Source organism: Synchiropus splendidus, chromosome 2 (genome assembly GCF_027744825.2).
Source record: "Synchiropus splendidus isolate RoL2022-P1 chromosome 2, RoL_Sspl_1.0, whole genome shotgun sequence".
Classification (NCBI taxonomy): Eukaryota; Metazoa; Chordata; class Actinopteri; order Syngnathiformes; family Callionymidae; genus Synchiropus; species Synchiropus splendidus.
In genome coordinates, this window is record NC_071335.1 from 34,877,306 (window position 1) to 34,897,855 (window position 20,550).

At 41.6% G+C, this 20,550-nt stretch overlaps 1 protein-coding gene across 8 annotated transcripts in view; it reads left to right on the forward strand.

Moving 5' to 3' along the window:
• The window catches only part of LOC128754130 (phospholipid phosphatase-related protein type 5-like), a 32,570-nt gene that overhangs the window by 2,482 nt on the left and 9,538 nt on the right, over positions 1-20,550 (forward strand). For 3 of the 8 annotated variants that reach the window (XM_053856520.1, XM_053856522.1, XM_053856519.1), the window contains 2 exons: positions 6,677-6,787; positions 17,510-17,698. In XM_053856520.1, the coding sequence (XP_053712495.1) occupies positions 6,677-6,787; positions 17,510-17,698 (300 nt within the window). Of the gene's footprint in view, positions 1-2,542; positions 2,921-6,676; positions 6,788-15,890; positions 16,039-16,341; positions 16,398-17,288; positions 17,699-20,550 lie in introns of those variants that run through there. The other 5 variants (XM_053856527.1, XM_053856526.1, XM_053856521.1 and 2 more) reach the window with 4 other exon arrangements.

Genomic DNA, 20,550 nt, shown 5'->3' on the forward strand with positions numbered 1-20,550 from the left:
AAAACAAGCAGTAGAGTAATAAAGAATATGTTCAGGAATAACCTTGTTATGGCACTGTTAAATACATTTAATTACATGAATGTAAGTTCACACAACTTTTGTTGTAATTTACAAGGCACATCTTCCTGCAGCGTAATGGCTTTTATAATGTTCCGCATAGCTTGCTCTGAACCTCTTAAAAAACTGTGACCATTAACATAAAGGATGGCTGCTGCTTAAGCATCTATGGAGTGTCTGCTCTGTTTTTAACCGCCCCTTGCTGTCTTTTCATGCATTCTTTAAGGCTGTGGGAATATATTGTGGAGCTCCATTGTCTTTGGCTGTAATCCACCCCGATGGTACAAGAAATTAGTGCATCTTCTGACTCGACCTACTTCTGATTCCCTAAGAAACAAAAGTCTTCATCTAAACTGCTCTGGTGCAGGGCTCGCACAGGCTCAATCACATGGTCTTGCTAGACAATGTAGCCGCACAATCTCTTTCTCTTGTGTGTGAGGCTTTTGTAAGTGAAGCAACCTTTCATTAACAATACCAAATATGTGTTGCCTTTGTGTGTACGTGCGCTATCGCCAGAACTTTCTAAACCCCTCATTGCTTTGTTGGTATGGGATTGTGCATGTCCATGCAGGCACCATAGAAATAGCACCGTTTGGATCTCATTGTTTTGAATAGATTCTTGCCATGTGGTCCGGAACCAAAGGGATTAAGTCATGACAGAGGATGTTCACTCTTTAACTTGAGAATTCATCTGCAGACATACTCAGTGCTGGAGGATGGACTTGAGACATCCTTGAGAAGAAGCCGTGTCAAATCCCTTTAACCTTGTTTTGAAAATAGTTAGCAAGGAGAGAAAAAGGTGACACTCTGAATGATGCAGAATTATTTTATTAAAAGAAAACAAAATGGAATCCCTATGTTGAATGACACAGAATCCATTGAGATTACATTTTATTCACCCTGTTGAATGTCTAAAAGAGGAAAAAAACATACTGCCCATTGTACATTTCTGCCTAACCCCAGTTTGAATCACGTTTAATGAAAAGTTCCTTTTTCACATTTGTTTTAACGGCGCGTGTTCCTTGTTAGCGAGCTGTGGTTTTCCATGAGAAGTCTTAATGAATGTGTCATCACTGTGAACGGCAGCTAGTAACCATGGGAACCAAGTAACCAAGGAAGTGAGGTTACAGTACGGCATAGATTCAACACTGTAGAACATCTGAGGTAACTAATGTCCAGATATGACTGATTTTTATCCCTCATTTCAATTTTATGTTTTTTTTTTCACTTTAAATCAGTAAACTGGTGGTCAGTAAAATTCATAAACTGGAATAAGATGTAGTTGCTGCTGCAGACGTAAACTAGATTCATGTCGGAGCTTACTCTGAGACACTATTCCCTGTATGAATGGAACCCCAGTGAGAGTGGGGATCAGCGGCCAGCAACTATGAGAATAAAAAAAAAAAAGACAGTTAAGTTCAACCTAACACAAGTAGATGGAATTGAAGAAATAATCTGAAAACTAGCACGAAGAAACACAGAGGTCAGACACACACACCAAAATGAATATTCCGATCGAATAAAACACTAGGTAAGCATTGGGTCAAAACTTGTGCACTTATTTGCAAGCGAAATAATAACAAAGAAAATACGCTTGTTGTGTAGACATGTACACACAGCAGGAAAGAAAAGGAGAGAAGACAAAGACCCACACATTTAACTATAAAAGCACTCCAAGAAGCAAACAGGAAAAGAAAACAAACCAAGTCACAAACATGTCTCCGCAGGACCAATGTCATTGGGGCACACACCTCAAGGAGGGCAGGAGTCTTGGAGGTGTGATGATTGCAGGGAATGAGCTCCAGGTGTGTGCCATTAGCAGGACTCCAGCACTCAGGAAGACAGATGGGAGAACACAGGAAGTGACAAGCAAATAGGACTAAATAAAAAACATGACACTGACATAGATATGAAGTTTTCTTTTGAGATTCTAACCCGTGTCCCTCTGTTAGCTGCCTCTTGGAAACTGCCCCAATCCACAGTGTCACCAACTATTTTTACTGTATGCCTCTTATTTATTTATTCACTTATCATGAATTATGCAAAATAAACACAGAAAATAGGCAAATCTCTGCTTGTACGTGTCCACTTGTGGACGCGTGACCCATATAAATCTGCAGGAGGTTCCAGTTGGGTTGACACTGATTTATTAACTCATGGCTTGGGTGTTGGTTTTTGTCTTAGCTGCTCTCACCCACGGACATTTACAGTGTATTTCTGCCACCATGAATTCAACTCTCCTTTTCCAGCCATGTCCATACTTGTGGTGCTTTCCGTGTACGGTATTAGCCTGTGCTGTCTTCACCTCCTGTCACACTCTGTCACTCTCCCCCTCTCATGTCCCTGCATGTATTCGATGGCTCTTTTAGCCTCTACTCCCACTGTCTCTCTCTCTTATTCCCTCTTACAGCCCTTGTTTTGTATTCCTCCTCTTCGCAGCCTCTCCTCCTCAGATGCTCAGAAATACTCGCTCCCCTTCCCTTCCCCTCCATTCCCTCTCTCCTCGTATGCATCATCTACCGCTCTGAGGGACTTCTTGCACAGAGCTTGTGCATCTAGTCACTTGTCTAATTAGCCTTGAAGTGCTTTTGAAGACCTTGATATTAAGCTGTGTGTCATGAATAGAGCGCAGACGGATGTGGACTCGCCTGGCTGGAGGAAGGTTGTCTAGCAGTGGCTTGAAATTGCTTTTTTTTTTCTCTTTTTTTTCCTCTCCGCGCTCAGTTCTGAGGGTATTCAGTAGTGGAGCAGCGGAAGTGAGAGGTGGTTCTGCTTTGAGGGAGGCAAGAACAGAAAAGAGCTTGTAAGACCAAGAGACGTTGGAATGAGGAGCAAATATTCCTGAGCGCCAACGAAGCATAAGGTAAGCTTCAGATCACTCTTGTTATCTGTTTGAAAACACTGTGAACCAGTGCGTAATGGATTCTCTTTGCATATTTATTGGATGATGCATGCTGTGACCCACATTGATGAACCTGAGGTGCAGCGCAGCGGGGTGACTGCCCTCCCACCCCACCCCCTTCCCCAGCTCTTTCACTGCTGACTCCGTCACAGACACTCTTCAGCACAGCCCTTCTTGTAGTGTGACAAGTGGAACCAGTCATATCATTCTGATCTCCAGACCAGTTGTTTGCACAGATCTGGTGAAGGTGCTTTGGGGCCATGTTGGTTTTTTTTTTTTTTTTGCTGGCTCAGTGCATGTATAACAAGCTATCATTTAGCAATTTGCTGTGTATGATAGTGTGTACAATACTTTCTGTTTAATATTAAGCAGACTTTGATCATAATAAGTCAGTATTAATTCAGTGAGTATTTCTTACAGTGCCTCCACGTACTGATGCTTTTGGGGATTGTTTAGAGGGAGGTTCATCATATAACAACATACTGTACAGTACACAAGAAGGAGCAGAGTGGATTATACAGTATTTTAAAACCTCTTTACTGCAATTTTCCTCTCTTCGACAGATTGTCGTATTTGTATCATTCTCTTCTTTGCATTATTCCGAGGTCCTGCGGTTACGAAATGAAACATGATTTTTAGGAAAGGTGTATTGGCGAGTACTTTTTGCTCTGAGAATCCAACGCGACATTCCTTGCCTGCCAAGCTGCCCTGAGCGCAGTGTATTTCATCAGTGCATCTTGCAAAGTGACGAGAATCAGTCCGGAGTGTGATCCGTCGTGCTGAGTGCACAACAAACTCCTCCTTGTATTATCAGTTTCCATTTCTTCTGGCAGAGAATATATCATATCATATTCCTCACTCTTGCATCGCTTCCAATCTGGAGAATGTCTCCTCTGTCTCTGCTTAATTATGTCCATTGATTCCATCCCTTCTTATCCTGATGTTTTTGCTTTACAACTCTACAACTGTTCTAGTTCTTATATATTTCTTTCAGTGGGGGAAAATCCCTTAGTGTATGTTAGTGCATTATGTTCACCACTTTGTTTATTTTGGCATCTTCCTCTTGTAGCCTTCTCTTAATCCCCACCTTCACCTGTCTCATTTGTTCCTTTACTGCTTATCCACATTCATCTGTTTTAGGGCAACGACCAGTCCACATAGTCGACAATAATCCACTATTACTATTAGTCGCTGGTGGTTTCGGTCATGACTTCATTCTTCTATGATGACATGATTTAGCACGATCCGCTGTTAAGACCAGATATGTCTGAAGCTCTGGAACTATCCAAACGCCAAATCCCCAATGTATTGACCGCGACAGAAAGATGCAAAGCTGTAACATTAGCAAAACATACTTTTTGAACCACATTTTGAACAATTAAAAATTCAGCATTTTTTTTGTTACTATTCCCAACGCCACAGTCAGACAGGTCGGCATGTTCATCAACCCATACATGTCACACTCTGTCATGTCTTATGTCACTACATGTCTTTCGACTAGGATCTCTAGGATAGTTGCTTTTTGCATCCCAATCCATTTTATTTTCCAGTCTTCGTTTTTTTTCCGCGATGTCCATGTTTCATTTATTAATTCCTTCAATTCTTCCTGCATCATTTGACTTTACAAATTTCCATTTACTGCTTTTCCACTGTTCCTCCAATGGCATCTCCTTCCGCTCATCTCTCTGCTGGTGCAGAGATTTCTTCACCTGTCTTTCCCCCAGTCTTTCCCACAGTCCGTCACATCATATTCCATACCATGCTGATGCTGCCAGCTACATAGCGCCAATACATTTTTTGACAAACTCTTTTTGCTTAGTTACAATCATTGCCTCTGACACTCCCATAGCCCACTGTGCTATAAATTTCTGCTGCTGAGTCTGCCGGAACCCGCCAAACCCTCATTACCTCAGAAGAGTCTCCAAAGTCTGCATCAGGACTTTGTCTCTCTCTGTTATCTTCTTCTGGCAGGCTTTTGTTTTTGATCATCGCTCCTTTGCCTCAGCTCTTCTTCCTCTCTCCTCAACGCCATCCTCCCATTCCTCATGCGACCTGATTCCTTCAAATGCCTACCTGTGTTGTCTCTTTGAACAAATCACTTAGCCTAGCATCCGGTTAAGACGTAGTAAAAATGCAATGCTCAAAGTGAAACTAATGCCTGTGGACAGGTGTTGTTCTGTCCTTGGTTAAGGTCAACAAAATATTGTTTCATTGTCTCAGACGGTAGACTGACACTTGATGAATAGACCGGATTACTCTGAAACATTGAACTTCAACTGTTTTTTAATTGTTTTTCTTTTGTTAAGGACATTTGTAACCTCATTGGAAAGTTATTTATGTTTCTGCAGTCTGCATTTGTTACGAGTGAGTGATTTAAAAAATATATATATATTGTGATACAACTTTAATTTTGCAGATTGGCTGGTGTTTGGGAGAAAATTGGACTGACCTTGAAAGTGTTACCTTGAGTTACGTAAAGGAGCCCTATTGTGTGTAATGTTTTTTTCTCTTCAGTAGTTGAGTCTCATACATGGCATCCAAAGCTCCTTAACCCTCATTCAACAAAACTTCATAGATAAAAATCGATTTTTGTCTCATGAATCACCAACGTCCTCACCGACAGTGTCTTTTGGAGATGTTCATGGATAAAGGCGGGTTTGATAAATTTTTTATTTAGTATTTCAAGCTGCTGCCTCTAAATTTTCTTCAGAAGAAAGAGAGTGTTTGTGAACAGACACACTTATACAGATGCATGTTATATGGCTTCTTTTTCCTCAACACACACACTAGCACCGGACTTTGAAGCTACTTTGCAAGAGTAGGTTGTAAAGCTACATTGGCAGTAGCTGGAACAAACTACATTTATACCCGTGGAGAAATTACCCAAAAGGTAGTTGAATTCCTTGATGCTGCACATTACAGATATAGTTCAATCACCGGTAAGTCGCAACAAATTGTAGTTGAGAGATGTGGTTTTCGGCCACACGTTGTCAAACTAATATGTGTGGCCATTTTTGTAGCACATCAACGCCAATTTATGCTCCTTTTATGTACAAAATTATACCCATCCGTTGCAATCTATCTTACTGTTACTGTGGGGAAGAAGCCCAGAGTCAAAAGTGTCTGACAGCAAACTCCAAAACTAACATGGTAACTGTGGAAGATGTATTGATAATGTACCTCTAGGACAAAAGATGAAATGGAGGCAGCGTTGTAGGAAGCGGTGGTCACTGAGGCCATTAAATATATCACGACTGGAGGATGGAGAATTTCCGCTATTGTTATGTCTTCTTCGTGTCTTACTAGAGCTACTTATCGGGTGGAAGCAGTAACACTGCCCCCACAGTTTCCAGTGGTGCTGCTCCGTTTGGTCTGTGTATGAAAGCTTTGTGGAAATGTGTAGGAATACGGACGAAAGGCTCCATACGGATCCCCTAAGTAATGTTGGGCATAAATGTGCCTTCAGTCAGTTTAGTGGGGAGCATTTTAGTCAAGTTGCACATCATCTCTTACTACGCTATGCTTGTAGAAAAAGTCTGCTATGTTTTGGTGACTAAAACATAGAAAGAACAGAGTTCTTATCAGTACAAAATGCTTGCGACTACTCAATATATATTTTAGAGGCATAACTAAAACAGCGTTCATCCACAGCCTTCAACTTTTAGTGATTATATATCTCGCTCTCTCTTTTAACATTGATACCTTTGCTCTTTATAGATGATTGACAGTCGAATTTCAGCACAAAGGAGAGAGATGAGGAAGTTTCCGGGGGAGAGGGGTCATCAGAAAACCAGCACCTACATTGTGCCCTGCTTCCTTCTCGTGGAGGTGAGTGACTGTTTCATGATAATGGTTTTAAAAAAAGCTTTATTCAAAAGACTGTGGAAAACCGCGTGTCTATTCTGAAAGTTAGTGCAGCGCAGCCAGCAAATGTGTGGCAGCCATCATCGCAGAACAGGATTACAGTGCTTAAATAGAACTCGTCTGGACTTTATTTTGGAAAGCAGTTTCTTAGCTGTATCGGAATGTCATTCCTGAATCCCAACGCGTCCTTTAGTCATTTTGAAAGGAGTCATTTTTCCAGCACTCATCCGTCAATTAGTCGCAGCATTCATCCGAACACTGAAGAGTTATTTCAGGGGCTTTTGTTCCGATGTGATCTTTTACTCATAATCTCCTTCTTTCGCTTGTGTGCTCTTCCCACGGCTCCCCTTCTTCTTGGCTAAGCCTTAAATGACCTGCTGCGGCACTGGCAGAGTCTGCTGGATTTATTAATTAACCTGGCTAATTAGAATCGGAGACTCAATTATCCCGTGCCACCGCTGACACGCTTAATGGCTCTGTGTCCTCCGTGCTGCCGCGTGCCAAAAAACATGTTTGCACACAACTGCATTTCGATTTGTTTTGATAATCGTCTGACCTTTCTCATTCAAAAATGTCAATGTTTTATGGGTACTTATTTTTCTACTGATCTGTTTTCAATTTCGTTTATTTCCCTCATCCTCCGGAGACGATCTAAATATGATCTCCTCTCCCTGCGTACTTTTGTGCACCTCTACAAGGCCTGCTGCATGCTTTTATGTGTCAGGCTGTTATGTTTAGACATCAAGCTTTTCAGGGCTTTTTTTCACTATTTAGAGTGCATATTAAATGTTTTCTTTTTTATGTTGGAGCTGTCTTGTCAGATCAGGCATATTTGGATGTTTTTTTCTGTGTGATGTTGCCTTCATTGACAATTAATCTTGTTCAGAATATCAAGTACACTCTTTATGGGTCTCTAATACCACAACAATCCTAACAACTCTGTGCCAGAGATGTATTTCAGGGCCTGGATTTCCATGGCTGGATGTCCCTGTCTGAGACCAGCTGGCATTTTGTTGGGATGAATTTACCATATTTTTTTTACTTAAAGAACTGCATGCAGAAAACTAAAACAGAACCAAAAACAAGAACAAATAATCAGATTAGATTAGATTAAATGGCCTTTAATTGTGTCACACTTGCTCTGGAAAGTCAGTCGACAAAAGGGTTATTATCTTTCAATGAGCCTAAAAGGAAAATGTCAATACTAATTCTCCAAAATGTATATGCGTTATAGGGCTCTGTTAAGCCTTCAAGTTCTCAACCATTTTGCCGAGATGAAGTGTCACTTCAGCATATACTGGATTGTTTGCTTTTGACTGTCAAGGAGAGGTGCATGCATTTGCCTTTGCTGAGGACTCTGCCATGAAGGCCCTGTAGAGTAGGTTTGTTTTTCAAGATGGCAGCTACCGGTTATGTGGAGAAGCACTCATGCTCAGTCAAGAAGCTTTTTAAAGACTCGTCGTGGATCACAAACTTTGATGTCCGTCAGAATCCGATACTGTACGATGCTTTTGTCACATCCTAAACCACCAATGAACACGTTTCAGTCTTGTAAAACTTTATACTGACCACTACAAGAATGAGGAGAACCATATCAACTGAGGGAGACGTCACATGGTTTGCTGTTACACTAACAGTTAAAATGCAGCAGCAGACGTCTTGCCAAGATGACAAGTGGGTCAGTTTTGTTCTTTGTCCCAACAGGTTTATTTAAGTTGCTCTAAATGGGTCTGTGATTCATATTTTTAATTGGTTGAAACCTGAACATAGTCTTTGTCTAGTTTCGTGCTCAGTGAATGCGGAGTGAAGTTCCCACTTTGCTAACCTTAAATTAATATGAGTTCAGTTTGTAATTACAAACATTTCAAATTAAATTTTCTCTATTAGTATGTGAGATTTGTTGCCATTGATTGAATCTCCCATCTATTTGGTGCTACTGTAAGTTGACAAACATTTCTTTGTCACATAGCCCTGAAATGATCATTTACTCAAGAGCTTGGTCTTAAATGTATTTATTCCAATGCTGTTTATTTTTAAATTCTTGAAATGTGTGCTAGAGGTGCTTGGTCACACTACCACAAGCTAGAAAACAGTCGCCTCGCTTCATTTTGTCCTTGACCTTTGCTAATGTCAAACTAAAATACATGCCTTGCACCTAAGGCCCTGACTCCTCAGTGGACTGTGCGCTACCCAAAAGAATGCTATTTATAAATCTTTAATGTTCAATAAGGATATCATGGTCTGTACGCTTAGTGGCGGTTTCTTTTGCGGTGTTCATGTTAAGAGCGTCTCACTGCAGCACAGCTACCCGGCGGGCACTCAGTCCTTTGTTCTTATATTACCAGCTGCTCTAAAGCCATGTTATGCCATTCAGTCACAGCTTTTCCCCCTTGTTATTATTTCCTCCACATACTTTTCGGCTGTCAGTTTCATTGCTATCGTTGAACGTGATCCTCCTTTTTTTCACTGCCATTGCCTCTCCTCCCCACTTATTTCCATTGAGATGTCTCAACTGGTGTCATCAGTTCTTGTTCAAACAAACATTTGATTTAATTACAACCAAATTCTGACATTGGTAAGACTGTGAAGAAAGCTGATAAGCAGTCATTCCCCCACTCTTTGTTGCCTTTCCAGCCTTACAATCCTCTTTCATGTTTACACAGCATGGTGCAGCAGCCGGTGCCGTTGTCCTGTGGTGAAGCTGCGTACACAGAGTGTGGCGCCAGGGAAAACACTGACTCTCCACTAGATCTTCTTTAAAAAGTCATTTTCAAACAGTGAACGTGCTGGCTGAAGGCTGCTATGATCTGACCCTGAGCTCGGCCGAATCCAACTTCTCTGTGTGATGGCAAGATTCTTTTCAATTGCACTGAGCAGACAATTCCCTGTCTAAAGAGTCTTGGATCTCAATGTCATGAGGTCTAACCGAAGTCATAGCATTAATTACATGAATAGCCGCTCAATCTTTACTTATTGATATTATGAGATTTTCTAAACATTTCTTTAACCGATCAGCTTGAATGTGGTTTGAATTTATGCACTGGTTTTGCAAGACTTTGCAGAACTATGTTGATGTCAAACCGTCGCCATATTCTGAGGTGTTTTCATCTGAGCACCAAGGCCTGTGGCATTCTTCTGCTGAGCTGCTGCACTGTATCTAAACTGCACCAGGCCACCAGTTATTCACTACAAAGTCTCTCTCAGTGTGTGCCTCAACTTTCATCCCCGTTCCAGACTGCCTCGGTACATCTTCTACCTGCAGGCGGTGTTTTTGTTGAATCTGTTGTTTCTGTTCTCAAAATGTTTTATTTCAGACATTTCCAATGTGGCAACTAAACCCCATCTCCGACTGCCTTCGAAACACGTTCTTCAATAGTGTTGAGAAACGCACACCCTGACTGCTCTACGCCAGTGATTATCCCAGTTTTGCAACTGTGGATTTCCGCAAGGTTTTCAGAGAAAAGATTCGAACCGAACCAAGTGATTTTTATTTTTTTGAACCCATCATTTGCACTGTAGTGTAGTCACAAAAGGTCATGTGTGGGTGAATTTTGTATGTTCACCCTGTGCTTGGTGGACACTTTCCTCCCACTGGCTCAAACCATTAAAAGGTCATTAAGTATGAGATAAGTTCGACTTTAAAACTGTCAATTCTGCATTCATATATAATGTACATGGAGTAAGTGAGATATTGTGCCGAGCGTAGGGCACCCCTATCCAGGGCTTTCACCTCTTAGGGGGAGGCCACCTTTTTTTTTTTCTTTTTTGTCAGCCATGTGTTGAACTGCGACATGCAGTATCAGCAGTCCATCGTCACCAGTCAAGGAGTAGTGTGGTTGTCAAGACTGTGTTGAGACCAAAGCAGACCAAGGGGGTGAGGTGCAGACCAAGCGAAAAACAGAACGTCCAATAAATCATTCCAGTTCTTGATTTATTTAGGAAAAAATGGCTACCTATAATTCTGTATTCTGTTTGGTCCAGGTTTTGGTCTCACCCCCTCATTGTTCTTGGTCTCCGTATGCTCTGTCTCCAGTCTTGACTAAAACACTCTCGAGAAGAACTCTGCCTTTTAAGGGTGGCTGTGAAGGAGGTGCATGAAGGACGTGTAATGCCCTCTGCCGTTCTGCTTATCACCTTGTAATGGAGTCTGGCTCAACCTTTTTTTTATTGAAGCTACGCCACACAGCACACCTTGAAATAACATTTCTGAACATGCCTGTTATTTAAGCATCAGGCACTGATGACATGACTATTTACAGAAGATAATTCATTTGTTTTAAAATTAATTCCTAGCTTGACCTGACGCAGTGAAGTTATTTATTCAATTGTTCAACAATTAATCTTATTTTGATGCTTCCACATTGGATATGAGGAAAATCTCAACCCTTTTTTTTTTGTTTCGGAAACAATTAATAGTATTTGCAACATGTTTAGCGCAGAACGCTCAGAGCCCATGATACATTGCATTTTTTCCTCTCAGTGATGTCACACTTTTAAGCCTATAGTGTGCGCAATCCAGGTATGAAGAGAGTCTTAAGCAGTCAAGAACACTGCTGCTTACCTTATAACATGATGGTAAGCTTCCCCGTGAACCGCTGACACCACTGACTGTCTGGTTCTCATGATAACAGTGAGGTGTGTAACGTGCGCATGTAAGTATAGATCTGACTGAACCGACCTACTGATTAACCTCTGAGCTTCCTATTATTCTGTGTCTGTTGGTGTACTACAGTTGTTTTCATAAGTGAGGTCACCTCTCAAAGTGCCTTTATTAGGCGTCCATTAACAGTGTTTACGCTGGTCTTGTGGATCACTTAGATGATGATTAGGGCTGTTTCTCCTTCAAGTGATTCATGTTACTACTGAGAACGAGGAGCAGCACAGACCAGGCGAAAACATGAAGGCGGATAATATCTCGTCTCTCAGAGTGAGCCCTGTAAAGTGGTCAGCTTAAGGCTAAGATTCCGACTGATGTTTTTCTCCAACCACTGCCACGTTTGATAAAACCAGCTCGTGGTTTGAAAGTGCAGCGTCTCCCTGCCTTCACTTCATAATGGCGATCGAGACAAAGACGGTTTTAAATAATGCTCTGTTGCATGTGAGCTTTTATCAGCTGCGGTAATGCGTGCAGTGTGGGGGTTTGTTTGTTGGATGGCGGGATTCTGTTCAACTCTTGTTGATTGTTCATTTCTGTACCATTAGCAGTGGCAGCCGGAGGTTAAAATTACTATGTGGGCGAATTTTTGGAGCCTGAAAACACTGTCCTTTACAGTTATTGCTGAAACAGTCATGCTCAGAACGATGAGGAACTGCACAGGAGCGATTGTTGCTCTCTGAGAACAGTGAGTTTTAGTTGTTTATTTATTTTAATCACTGTCACAGTCTTAATACCAGAACAAAGAATCCAGTCTGAATTCAATGAGTGAATGACTTTTCCTCCTTTGTCATGCATCTCTTCTCACATTGCAATAACACACTGTGACGCTAGGAGGCAGTGAAGCCCATTTGTTATAAGCGCGTGTGCCTTATGGCAGGCAGTGAATTTCATGCAGGTGGTTTGGCAGTTCTACTCATCTGACACCCTGGGCCATCATCACATGATTCAGATCAGCATTTTTTGTTGTTTCTCTGGTGAAGGTGGCTGCTACTTAAATGTTTACAATAAGCATGGATACACAAATGTATTCATTATTAATCGCCAGACAAATGATTCTTTATTAGAGGTGCTTGTTGTTTTCAGTGCACTGTTTTTTAGGCCACACTGTTGGAATGAATTTGACTTCAACAAACACACACATCTTGAAAGGAAATAAAGCAGACTAAACAGAGGCCATTAACATCCCTGGTGCGTCCAATGTGACACTGCACCCTGAGCAGAGTTGGCACCCTCAGCGGGGGGCCTGCCATCTCCATACAAGCCCCTTCTGTGCACCCTGTAAACAACTCTGACTTTGTAAGTTGACTTTTGTGCCATCTGGCTTTTCCATTTGATTTGAATTCCAACGCTCTTCCTCCCTCCCTCCATTCTTGTGACAATTATTATGGCTGTGACACTTAGATCAAAGTGCCGTCTTGGGCATAGAGTTTTCTTTTGTTTCTATCTACAATAGCGTTTCATCTGTGATCGTCTCGCTGCTGCTCAGTTGGATGTTAAGATGTGATAAAATTACCATCAGTGGAATACTGAAGCCGCTTCAGTCAAATCAGCCAAATGTTTGTGGGAACTGTCCCTAGTTGAAATGAATTTGACAGATTTTAACAGTGGAGCATGTTACTGTTGGGCAAGATTAAATGTTTGCGTGTTTCGAGTGTGAACAATTTAACATGTCTTTGATATTACTTTTTTTTCTGAAAATGTCACAACTGCCGTTAGATTTCTTGTCAGCAATTCAACCAAAACACACTTTGTCCAACCCCTGTAGACCTTCTCAGTGATGTTATGCCATGTTAAACCAGAACAAGTCTGGCACTTGTTCTGGTGCCATTACATTGATCGTGATCTAAAAAATGAAAGTAATTTCCAGACTAGCCATCACATTTTTCACACACCCTGTGGCCTATACAAGGATGCAGCGAATGTATTTTGTGATTAATTTATCTCAATTAATCACAGTTTAATGGTGTAAGAATATTTGCCACAAGAAGCCACATTTTTCACTTGAATTTGGTGTATTACTGAATCAAATGATGGACCCATGCATACATTTAAATAACCAAAGATTGTTTATTTTGCATCAGTTTGACAATAGCACAATAACTCACGATGGTGGATATATTCAAGTTTTTATATCACCTTATTTAAACTAAAGCTCTTTTAATGTCTTGAAAATATTTGTATAAGAATTTCAATTTTATAAGAATTTCAAGTACATTCAGAGTAGTGGAAACCCTGGCCATTGTGTGGTGAAAAACATCCCTGAATAAAAGCCAACAGATGCTTTTGTTTGCTTTTGTTCAGGGATTCCTCCATGTTTGTTGTTGTTGTTATCATCCTAGCTGCCACGTGTCTTGTGCATCAGTGGGATCAGTGGACCAGGAACTCCTGCACTTACAAAGGTTCTGTATATATATGTATATATATATGATGCTTCAAGGTAACAAAATGTAACTAGTTGTGATGACACATGGAAATAGATTGGGAGAAGTTGATGTAAATGTAAACATGAAGGGATAAGAGTAACCTTGCTATTGAAATCAAAGGCTAACCCCTTGTTCATCATGCTCATTTCATACTCTCCTAAAAGCCGAAATATGAATGCAAATCACAGGAAAAGCTGTTCAGCATGACGATGTGGTGAAGTGCAGCGCAGATGTGGTTCTACCTCCCACCCAGTGCAGGTGGATCGGGGCCTTCATTCAAGGCTGTGTGTGTCCAAGCTGATGCAGCTGCTTAACTGAAAGAAGGCCATTATGGGCTGGTCAGCTGATAAGCAGAGTGTTCCTGTATGTTCAGGAAACAAGGCCATTGGTCCATTTCCCTCCTTCAAACACACATATGAAAGCTGTCAGAAGTGCAAATGCATGTTAAATATGTCTCCCAGAATTACTTTGGACCTGAGTGTCATCAGGTGGCTGTGCGCGGCTACAATAGTTGTTCTCTGCAGCCAGTCCTGTGTTTATATGCAAATATATGGTTCAAGGTGACTTGAGCAGGTTGTGCTAGACGCTCTAAACTTGACACTTGGACCTTCATGAATATTGAAATGAACTGAGGCTGCAGCCAAATGTTTGCTCCGGCATGCGTGACGGGAACACGATAAAATCCCAATTAACCTTTCATTCTCCGCAGGAGTAGACAGATCTGTCACATGCGATGACGTGCTCCTAAAATTAGGGAGTAGGTATAACAGGTATGTTTTTAATGACAGAGTAGCTGTCCTGTGAGCGCACGCGTTTGCTGGAGCTCCTTGATTGACAGAGCAGTGTGATGGCTCAGTTGTGGGATGAGGACAAGCTCGAATGTTTTTTTACCAGCGATGGTTATTTGGCCCTCGCTCATGATCTTCCTCCCACCTACCTACACTTCTCTCCCTCGCGCCTCCAAACCTTCTGTAATTCAGCAAGTGGAGATGATTGATGATGAACACAAGGTGTCTGTGTCAGAGTTCCTGCTCAGACATAGGAATGCACCCACATGCCTACAAACGTACTCACACTAACATTTGTGGGAAAAAAAAAAAGAAAAATCCACACACACACACCCACACTGTCGAACACTCACTAAGCTGAAAACAAACACGGGAAATGTGAAGCGCTGCTGGATATTCTTGGCCTAAATATGAGCGACTGCCTGGGGATGTTTGTTAGTGGAGGCTTGGATGTATGTGTGTGTACGTCGTGGTGCGGCTTGTAACGGCCCTCGCGGCTAATGATCTGTCACTGAATACGCTGCACCTCCACCGTGACTCTCTCCCCACAGTGAAGCCTGTTGAACATGAGCACCTACCCAGACAAACCGACCGCACATCATCAAACTTTGATTTTACAACTCACATATGAATCCATAAACAGAATAGAAAGACATAGATCACTTGCTGCTCAAGCTAGAGCTAGCATCCACCAGGCTTTTAGCTTGTGCAGCGTCTTGGAATCCTGGGGACCCTGGGTTTTTGTATCACCCTGCATTTCTGTATCATTCTCTTATCACAGTGCCATCACACTAGTTTCTATGATAAGAGTGTTACTCGTAATTTCGCTGAATTATCCACAAACTCATGGCTTTGTGGAAACATTCTTTTATAATATGTTAAGAAAAATTTGGATATTCTGCCATACAGAAGCGATGGAGAGTTAACTATTAGAAGCACTTGTTTTAAATCATGATTGCTGTATATTATTTTGCTATATATTATATTTGTGGATCTATCTATCTATCTATCATACGATCGATCTATCTATTTGTCAATTATTGCTGACTTGTTTGGGACCAGACCTTGTTATGGTGGCCATCTTTGCAATGTAGCACATAGCATATAGCATACAGCAACCCTGCGGTGTGCACAGAATACTCTAAATTTTATTTATATGTAAAGTGAATACAGTGGAAGTAAAAGTAAAAATTTAACTCCCAAGAAGCTGTACAGTGAGGACCAGTGTGATTAAATAAGAGATATTTGGAGTGGTTTGGAAACCAGATATTTGTGTAGGAAATAACCAGGACAGAGGATAGGCGGCTACTAGAGTGGTGTTAACCGATGTTAAACGAATGGACTTGGGTAACATGCTTGTTTTTATTATCCAAATATCTTTAGCCTAACTCTACTGCATGCTGGGTAATTTAAGTTTAACGTGATGGACCTGACCGTTGGAAATAAATGACTGTTTCAAAATCGGTTAACCTAAATAACTAGCTTGACATGAACATGAGTTTGCTGCAAGACGATTGCTTCTATCAAGGATGTGTGAACAGCCCTGAAATGCATGGCTGAGCATCACTTCTTTACGGCCATTATTTAAAATGAAGTGTCAATTGAAAAGCAATTGACAGCAGTTACACAACCGAAGAAACATATTGGAGCTGAGAATGTTTATAATGAAGGTGAAAGAAGAAGAGGGAAAGAGGTGCATGAGGAGAGTAAGTGTGACAAAGGTGAAGATGGATGGGAGATAAACACACGGGAAGCTTTTTCCTTTTTTGACAATGAACGCTTCATGCTGACGCACAGACATTTCAATGGCGTACAAAACGTTTTTGCTACCCATGTAGAAGGTGCGCGGGCGAGACGTTCAGAAGCTGATTTGCATTGGGTGTCAGTTGCTATTTATAACCGCTTGTGTGGCTCTCCTCCTTACTAACAATGCCATAGTCACTGTAACTGAAACGTAGGGCTTTAAATAGCAGTTGACACATGATTATGTGAAGGATGACAGTGCCATGCCATGGCTTACCTCACACCAACCTCCATCTTTTACTTGGCGGGCTGCCTACGGCGTGAGCATAAGTCCACTTTCCCTACGTCAATATATGACTCAATGGGAGTGAGGATGTGTTGCGGCCATTGCCCTCAGATTTAGTGATGACAACTTATTTTCTCATAAAATCTTGCATTTGGATTGTTGTTTGTTTTGCCTAACCAAAATATTGAAGTTGTATAACTGAAGGCAGACTTGCTTCTGTGTTTCATGTTCTGCATGTTTATCCTATCATTCCATCCATCTCATTTACGTCTGCCATTTCTGCGAATTTTGTGTTTTATTATTATGGCTATTACTTTGAGTATTACTTTGCATTACAGCAAAGCACAATGTTACTGCCTCTCCAAATCCCACTGTAAAATATTCTCTTCACGCTTGTTTAATTTCCCGTCTCATTCCCTACTTCTTCTTTTATTTCTCCCCAAATTGACCCTCTCTTTTTCAGATTCTTGATCAGTTATTTTAGTGCACCCCGTGACGTTGCTTTTCTTTTTTCCCCATGTGTTTCTCCTCCCTCCCACTCATCACACTAACACAGCTGAAGAGATCTTGCTCGCTCAAGCTCACGCCGCATCTCTTTCATTCCTCTCACAGTCCTTCTCCTTGTTTTTCTCTCACAGTCTCCGTCTCTCATCTGTCCCTCCTGTCATCTCCTTTCCTCACTTCACACAGCATTTTCATTTTTTTCTCTTTTGGCTATATGAACTATTCTCTCGGCTGTTGTCTGAACTCTCAGATTCTAAACCTGGGACCACTATGTTTTATTTCCAGCTGGTCATCATGGCAGGAACTGTTTTGTTGGCGTACTACTTTGAGTACACGGACACGTTTCCCGTGCACATCCAGGGCTTTTTCTGCTTCGACAAAGCCTACTCCAAGCCATACCCGGGACCAGAGGACTACAGCAAGGCACCGCCGGTCCTTGTCTACTCCCTCGTCACCGCCATCCCAACTGTGACGGTGAGTGTCACTTGTATGACTGGACTCCACAGGTGCCTTTTCAGTGTTTGACAAGGAATTCCAGTTAACAAAATGCAGGGGCCGACTATCATTCGCACGTGGTGCTGAGCGGAAAGAGAAGTGTGTAGGTGTCTCCTCATGGTCTGACTCTTCTGTTTGCATGCATGTTCGATTTCATTACCATGGCGACGGCACTATATTTGTCCGAAGAGAGCCTTCTCTTGTTTATATAACTCAAGGCATTTTTTTTTAAAATTATTATTATGATTCAGTTAACACCTGTGATCATTACTATATAGGACAGTCCAAAATGTATGGCAGCAGTCGCAGAGCACGATAAATAATAAATGACATCTCCGCATCCTCATCAAAGCGATGTCTTCATGACCGTCTGTCTTGTCCCCGAGGGCTCGCCTCATCTTTGAAGTCCTATAATGAAGTGGTAACATGGCTGCCTTGAAGCCACAAATGAGAGCGGCACACTAGCAAACACAGCACACATGCTAACATGCAAAGACACTCAACACTTGATCAAATATTTTCCCTGGTGACCCAATTTTTTTGCATGAATATGTGCTCGCTTTCATCTTCTGAATGTGAATATATTGTAGAGGATGTATGTTTTCACGCTGTTAAATCAAAAACGTACATCTCAAAACACCCTGCAGTTCAAAGACGTGTCATGGTTAGCTTAGTTTTAAGTAGCAACTGTTGACTGTTGGGATTCTGAGCAAAAGAGTGAATAGACGAATGTTGCTCTTCATAACCATGCTCAATGTGTCACCGGGCAAATATCTTTAGGTTGTTAAAGCTGTAGTTATAATGTTTATTGTGTGGACAGGTCACGATTAAATCCCAAACCTAACACATCAATAAACAAAGTTGCATATAGTTAGCGCACTGGAGACTGGTTCTCTATACATGCTGTTATAAAGCGCCACAGATGATTCCTTGGCTGTCCAGGCATGTCAAAACAGCAAGTAATGTGTAGTGACTGGGACAACTAAATAGAGTTCAAGAGAGGCGAAGAGAAGAGTGCAGGCCGGGTGGAGAAGACGGAGGTGACTGCCAGGTGTGATCTAGTCCGTAGCACTGCTTTAGGTTTGCCACGATCTGTTAGAGGCTAAGAAGAGACAAGAAGCAGAGCTGCTTACATCTTCAGGAGTGATGTGAAACGGCTCATGCAGAAAGCTTTTGCGACCAAGTTGTAAACTCAGATTGGTTGGTTGAAATCAGAAGAACAAAAATAGGATGGCAGTGCTACAACCTACATCAACAAGACAGTACATGACAAGTCCAAAGGTCATCCCTAATTCTTTACACTTTACAACGGATGGTCACTTTTACGGTTGGATAATTATAACACCACGTTCTTCAGTAGTATAGTAAGTGTTGAGAAGTAGGGTTGAGCTTTGCACTCTATAAATCTGGATCATCCTGGACTGTCTTGCTTGTGTACTGCCTGGCACTGATGTCCCTATTTCACTCTTCAGTTGATCTCAGTTCTCTATACTTGTTTGTATGCATTTTCGGAACATTATGTTGTTTATTCACAGTCGTGTGTAAATCAAGCTGTTTACTGTGGAAGTGTGCAAGCTAATCTTAAATGAATTACATGTAGCTAGGCAACCACAGCATGTGTCGGGCTGCCACTTTCTGTTGACGTTATGCTGTGCAATTCCAAGACCGGTGCAGTAATCGTATCATCGATGCATGGTTTCCTGGAATGAGCCTTATACCAAAATAGAAAAACTGCTCGCCTAGTCAAGGTGTCCTGTCACCATGGAGAAATAAGTGAGTTTTGCCACTGCTGCGCTAGGTGTAAAGTTACTAGGATGTGATGGTTAATGTTAGGTGAATGTGTACTTCGGGATACTTCAGATTGATTCATCCACTGACCCTGCAATGCGTTGTATAGATCTGACGTGACCTGAAAATTAGCAGTAACTTGGTATAGAATTCAGAACTTGCACAATACTGGCGGTTAAAGGTACAAACCACTCCAGTGTTCTACTGAGGATGAGCAATGTATGAGGTGTGAAATGGCTGCTGTTGGAGAGAGTGTGGCTGTCTTCACTTAAAAACAGCTAGTTTTGTCAGTGGTCTGATCATCTGATTTTTATGTCAGTCCGTGTTTGTTTTCAACAAATGACGTCTACTATACAACTAACCCATCCCAAAAAGAACAAAGTTGTGGTGAACTATGTTTGACTTCATGTTGACAAAGGAAACCATGACGTACGCCTTTAACCAACTCATGTTTGGGAAATTCTATTTTGAGCTTATTCTTTTATCTAAGCTGTGTACTGTACAGCAGAGTAGCGATGACTGAAGGTTTAAACAGAAGACGGGCATGTGGGAGTAAAGACAGGCACTGACGTTGAGAGAGGTACTTCCTTGAGCGAGTCCTTGACTGAAGTAAACAGCATGACATCTACTCACCCCAGTCTAACCTTCCCTTAAAAACACAGGAATCTTAGAGGAAAAGGAAAATATCTAGTGAGTGTTTACAGCCGCCTGAAAGAGACAGGTGAGAGGCGAAGCACTCGTGAGGTAGAGCGAGAACAACTTGCTGCAGGCAATTTTTCAGCAGAAGCGGATCCATTTTTACTCCAGACATCGATGCATAAGATAAATGTGAGGAGGCAAACTGTGAAGAAGCTGCAGCTGATCAAGCCCAGCCTCTACAGTGTGGCTCGATATAAATTCGAATGAGTTCGTGTCATGATTTATGGCTTGCTTATTTTCTCTAAATCAGGGTCCGCTGTTGTCAGGAGACGACAGATTCAAAGTGATGGTGGATATAAAACATAATGTTGGGTAATACGAAGCGACTACGGAGGCCATTTATG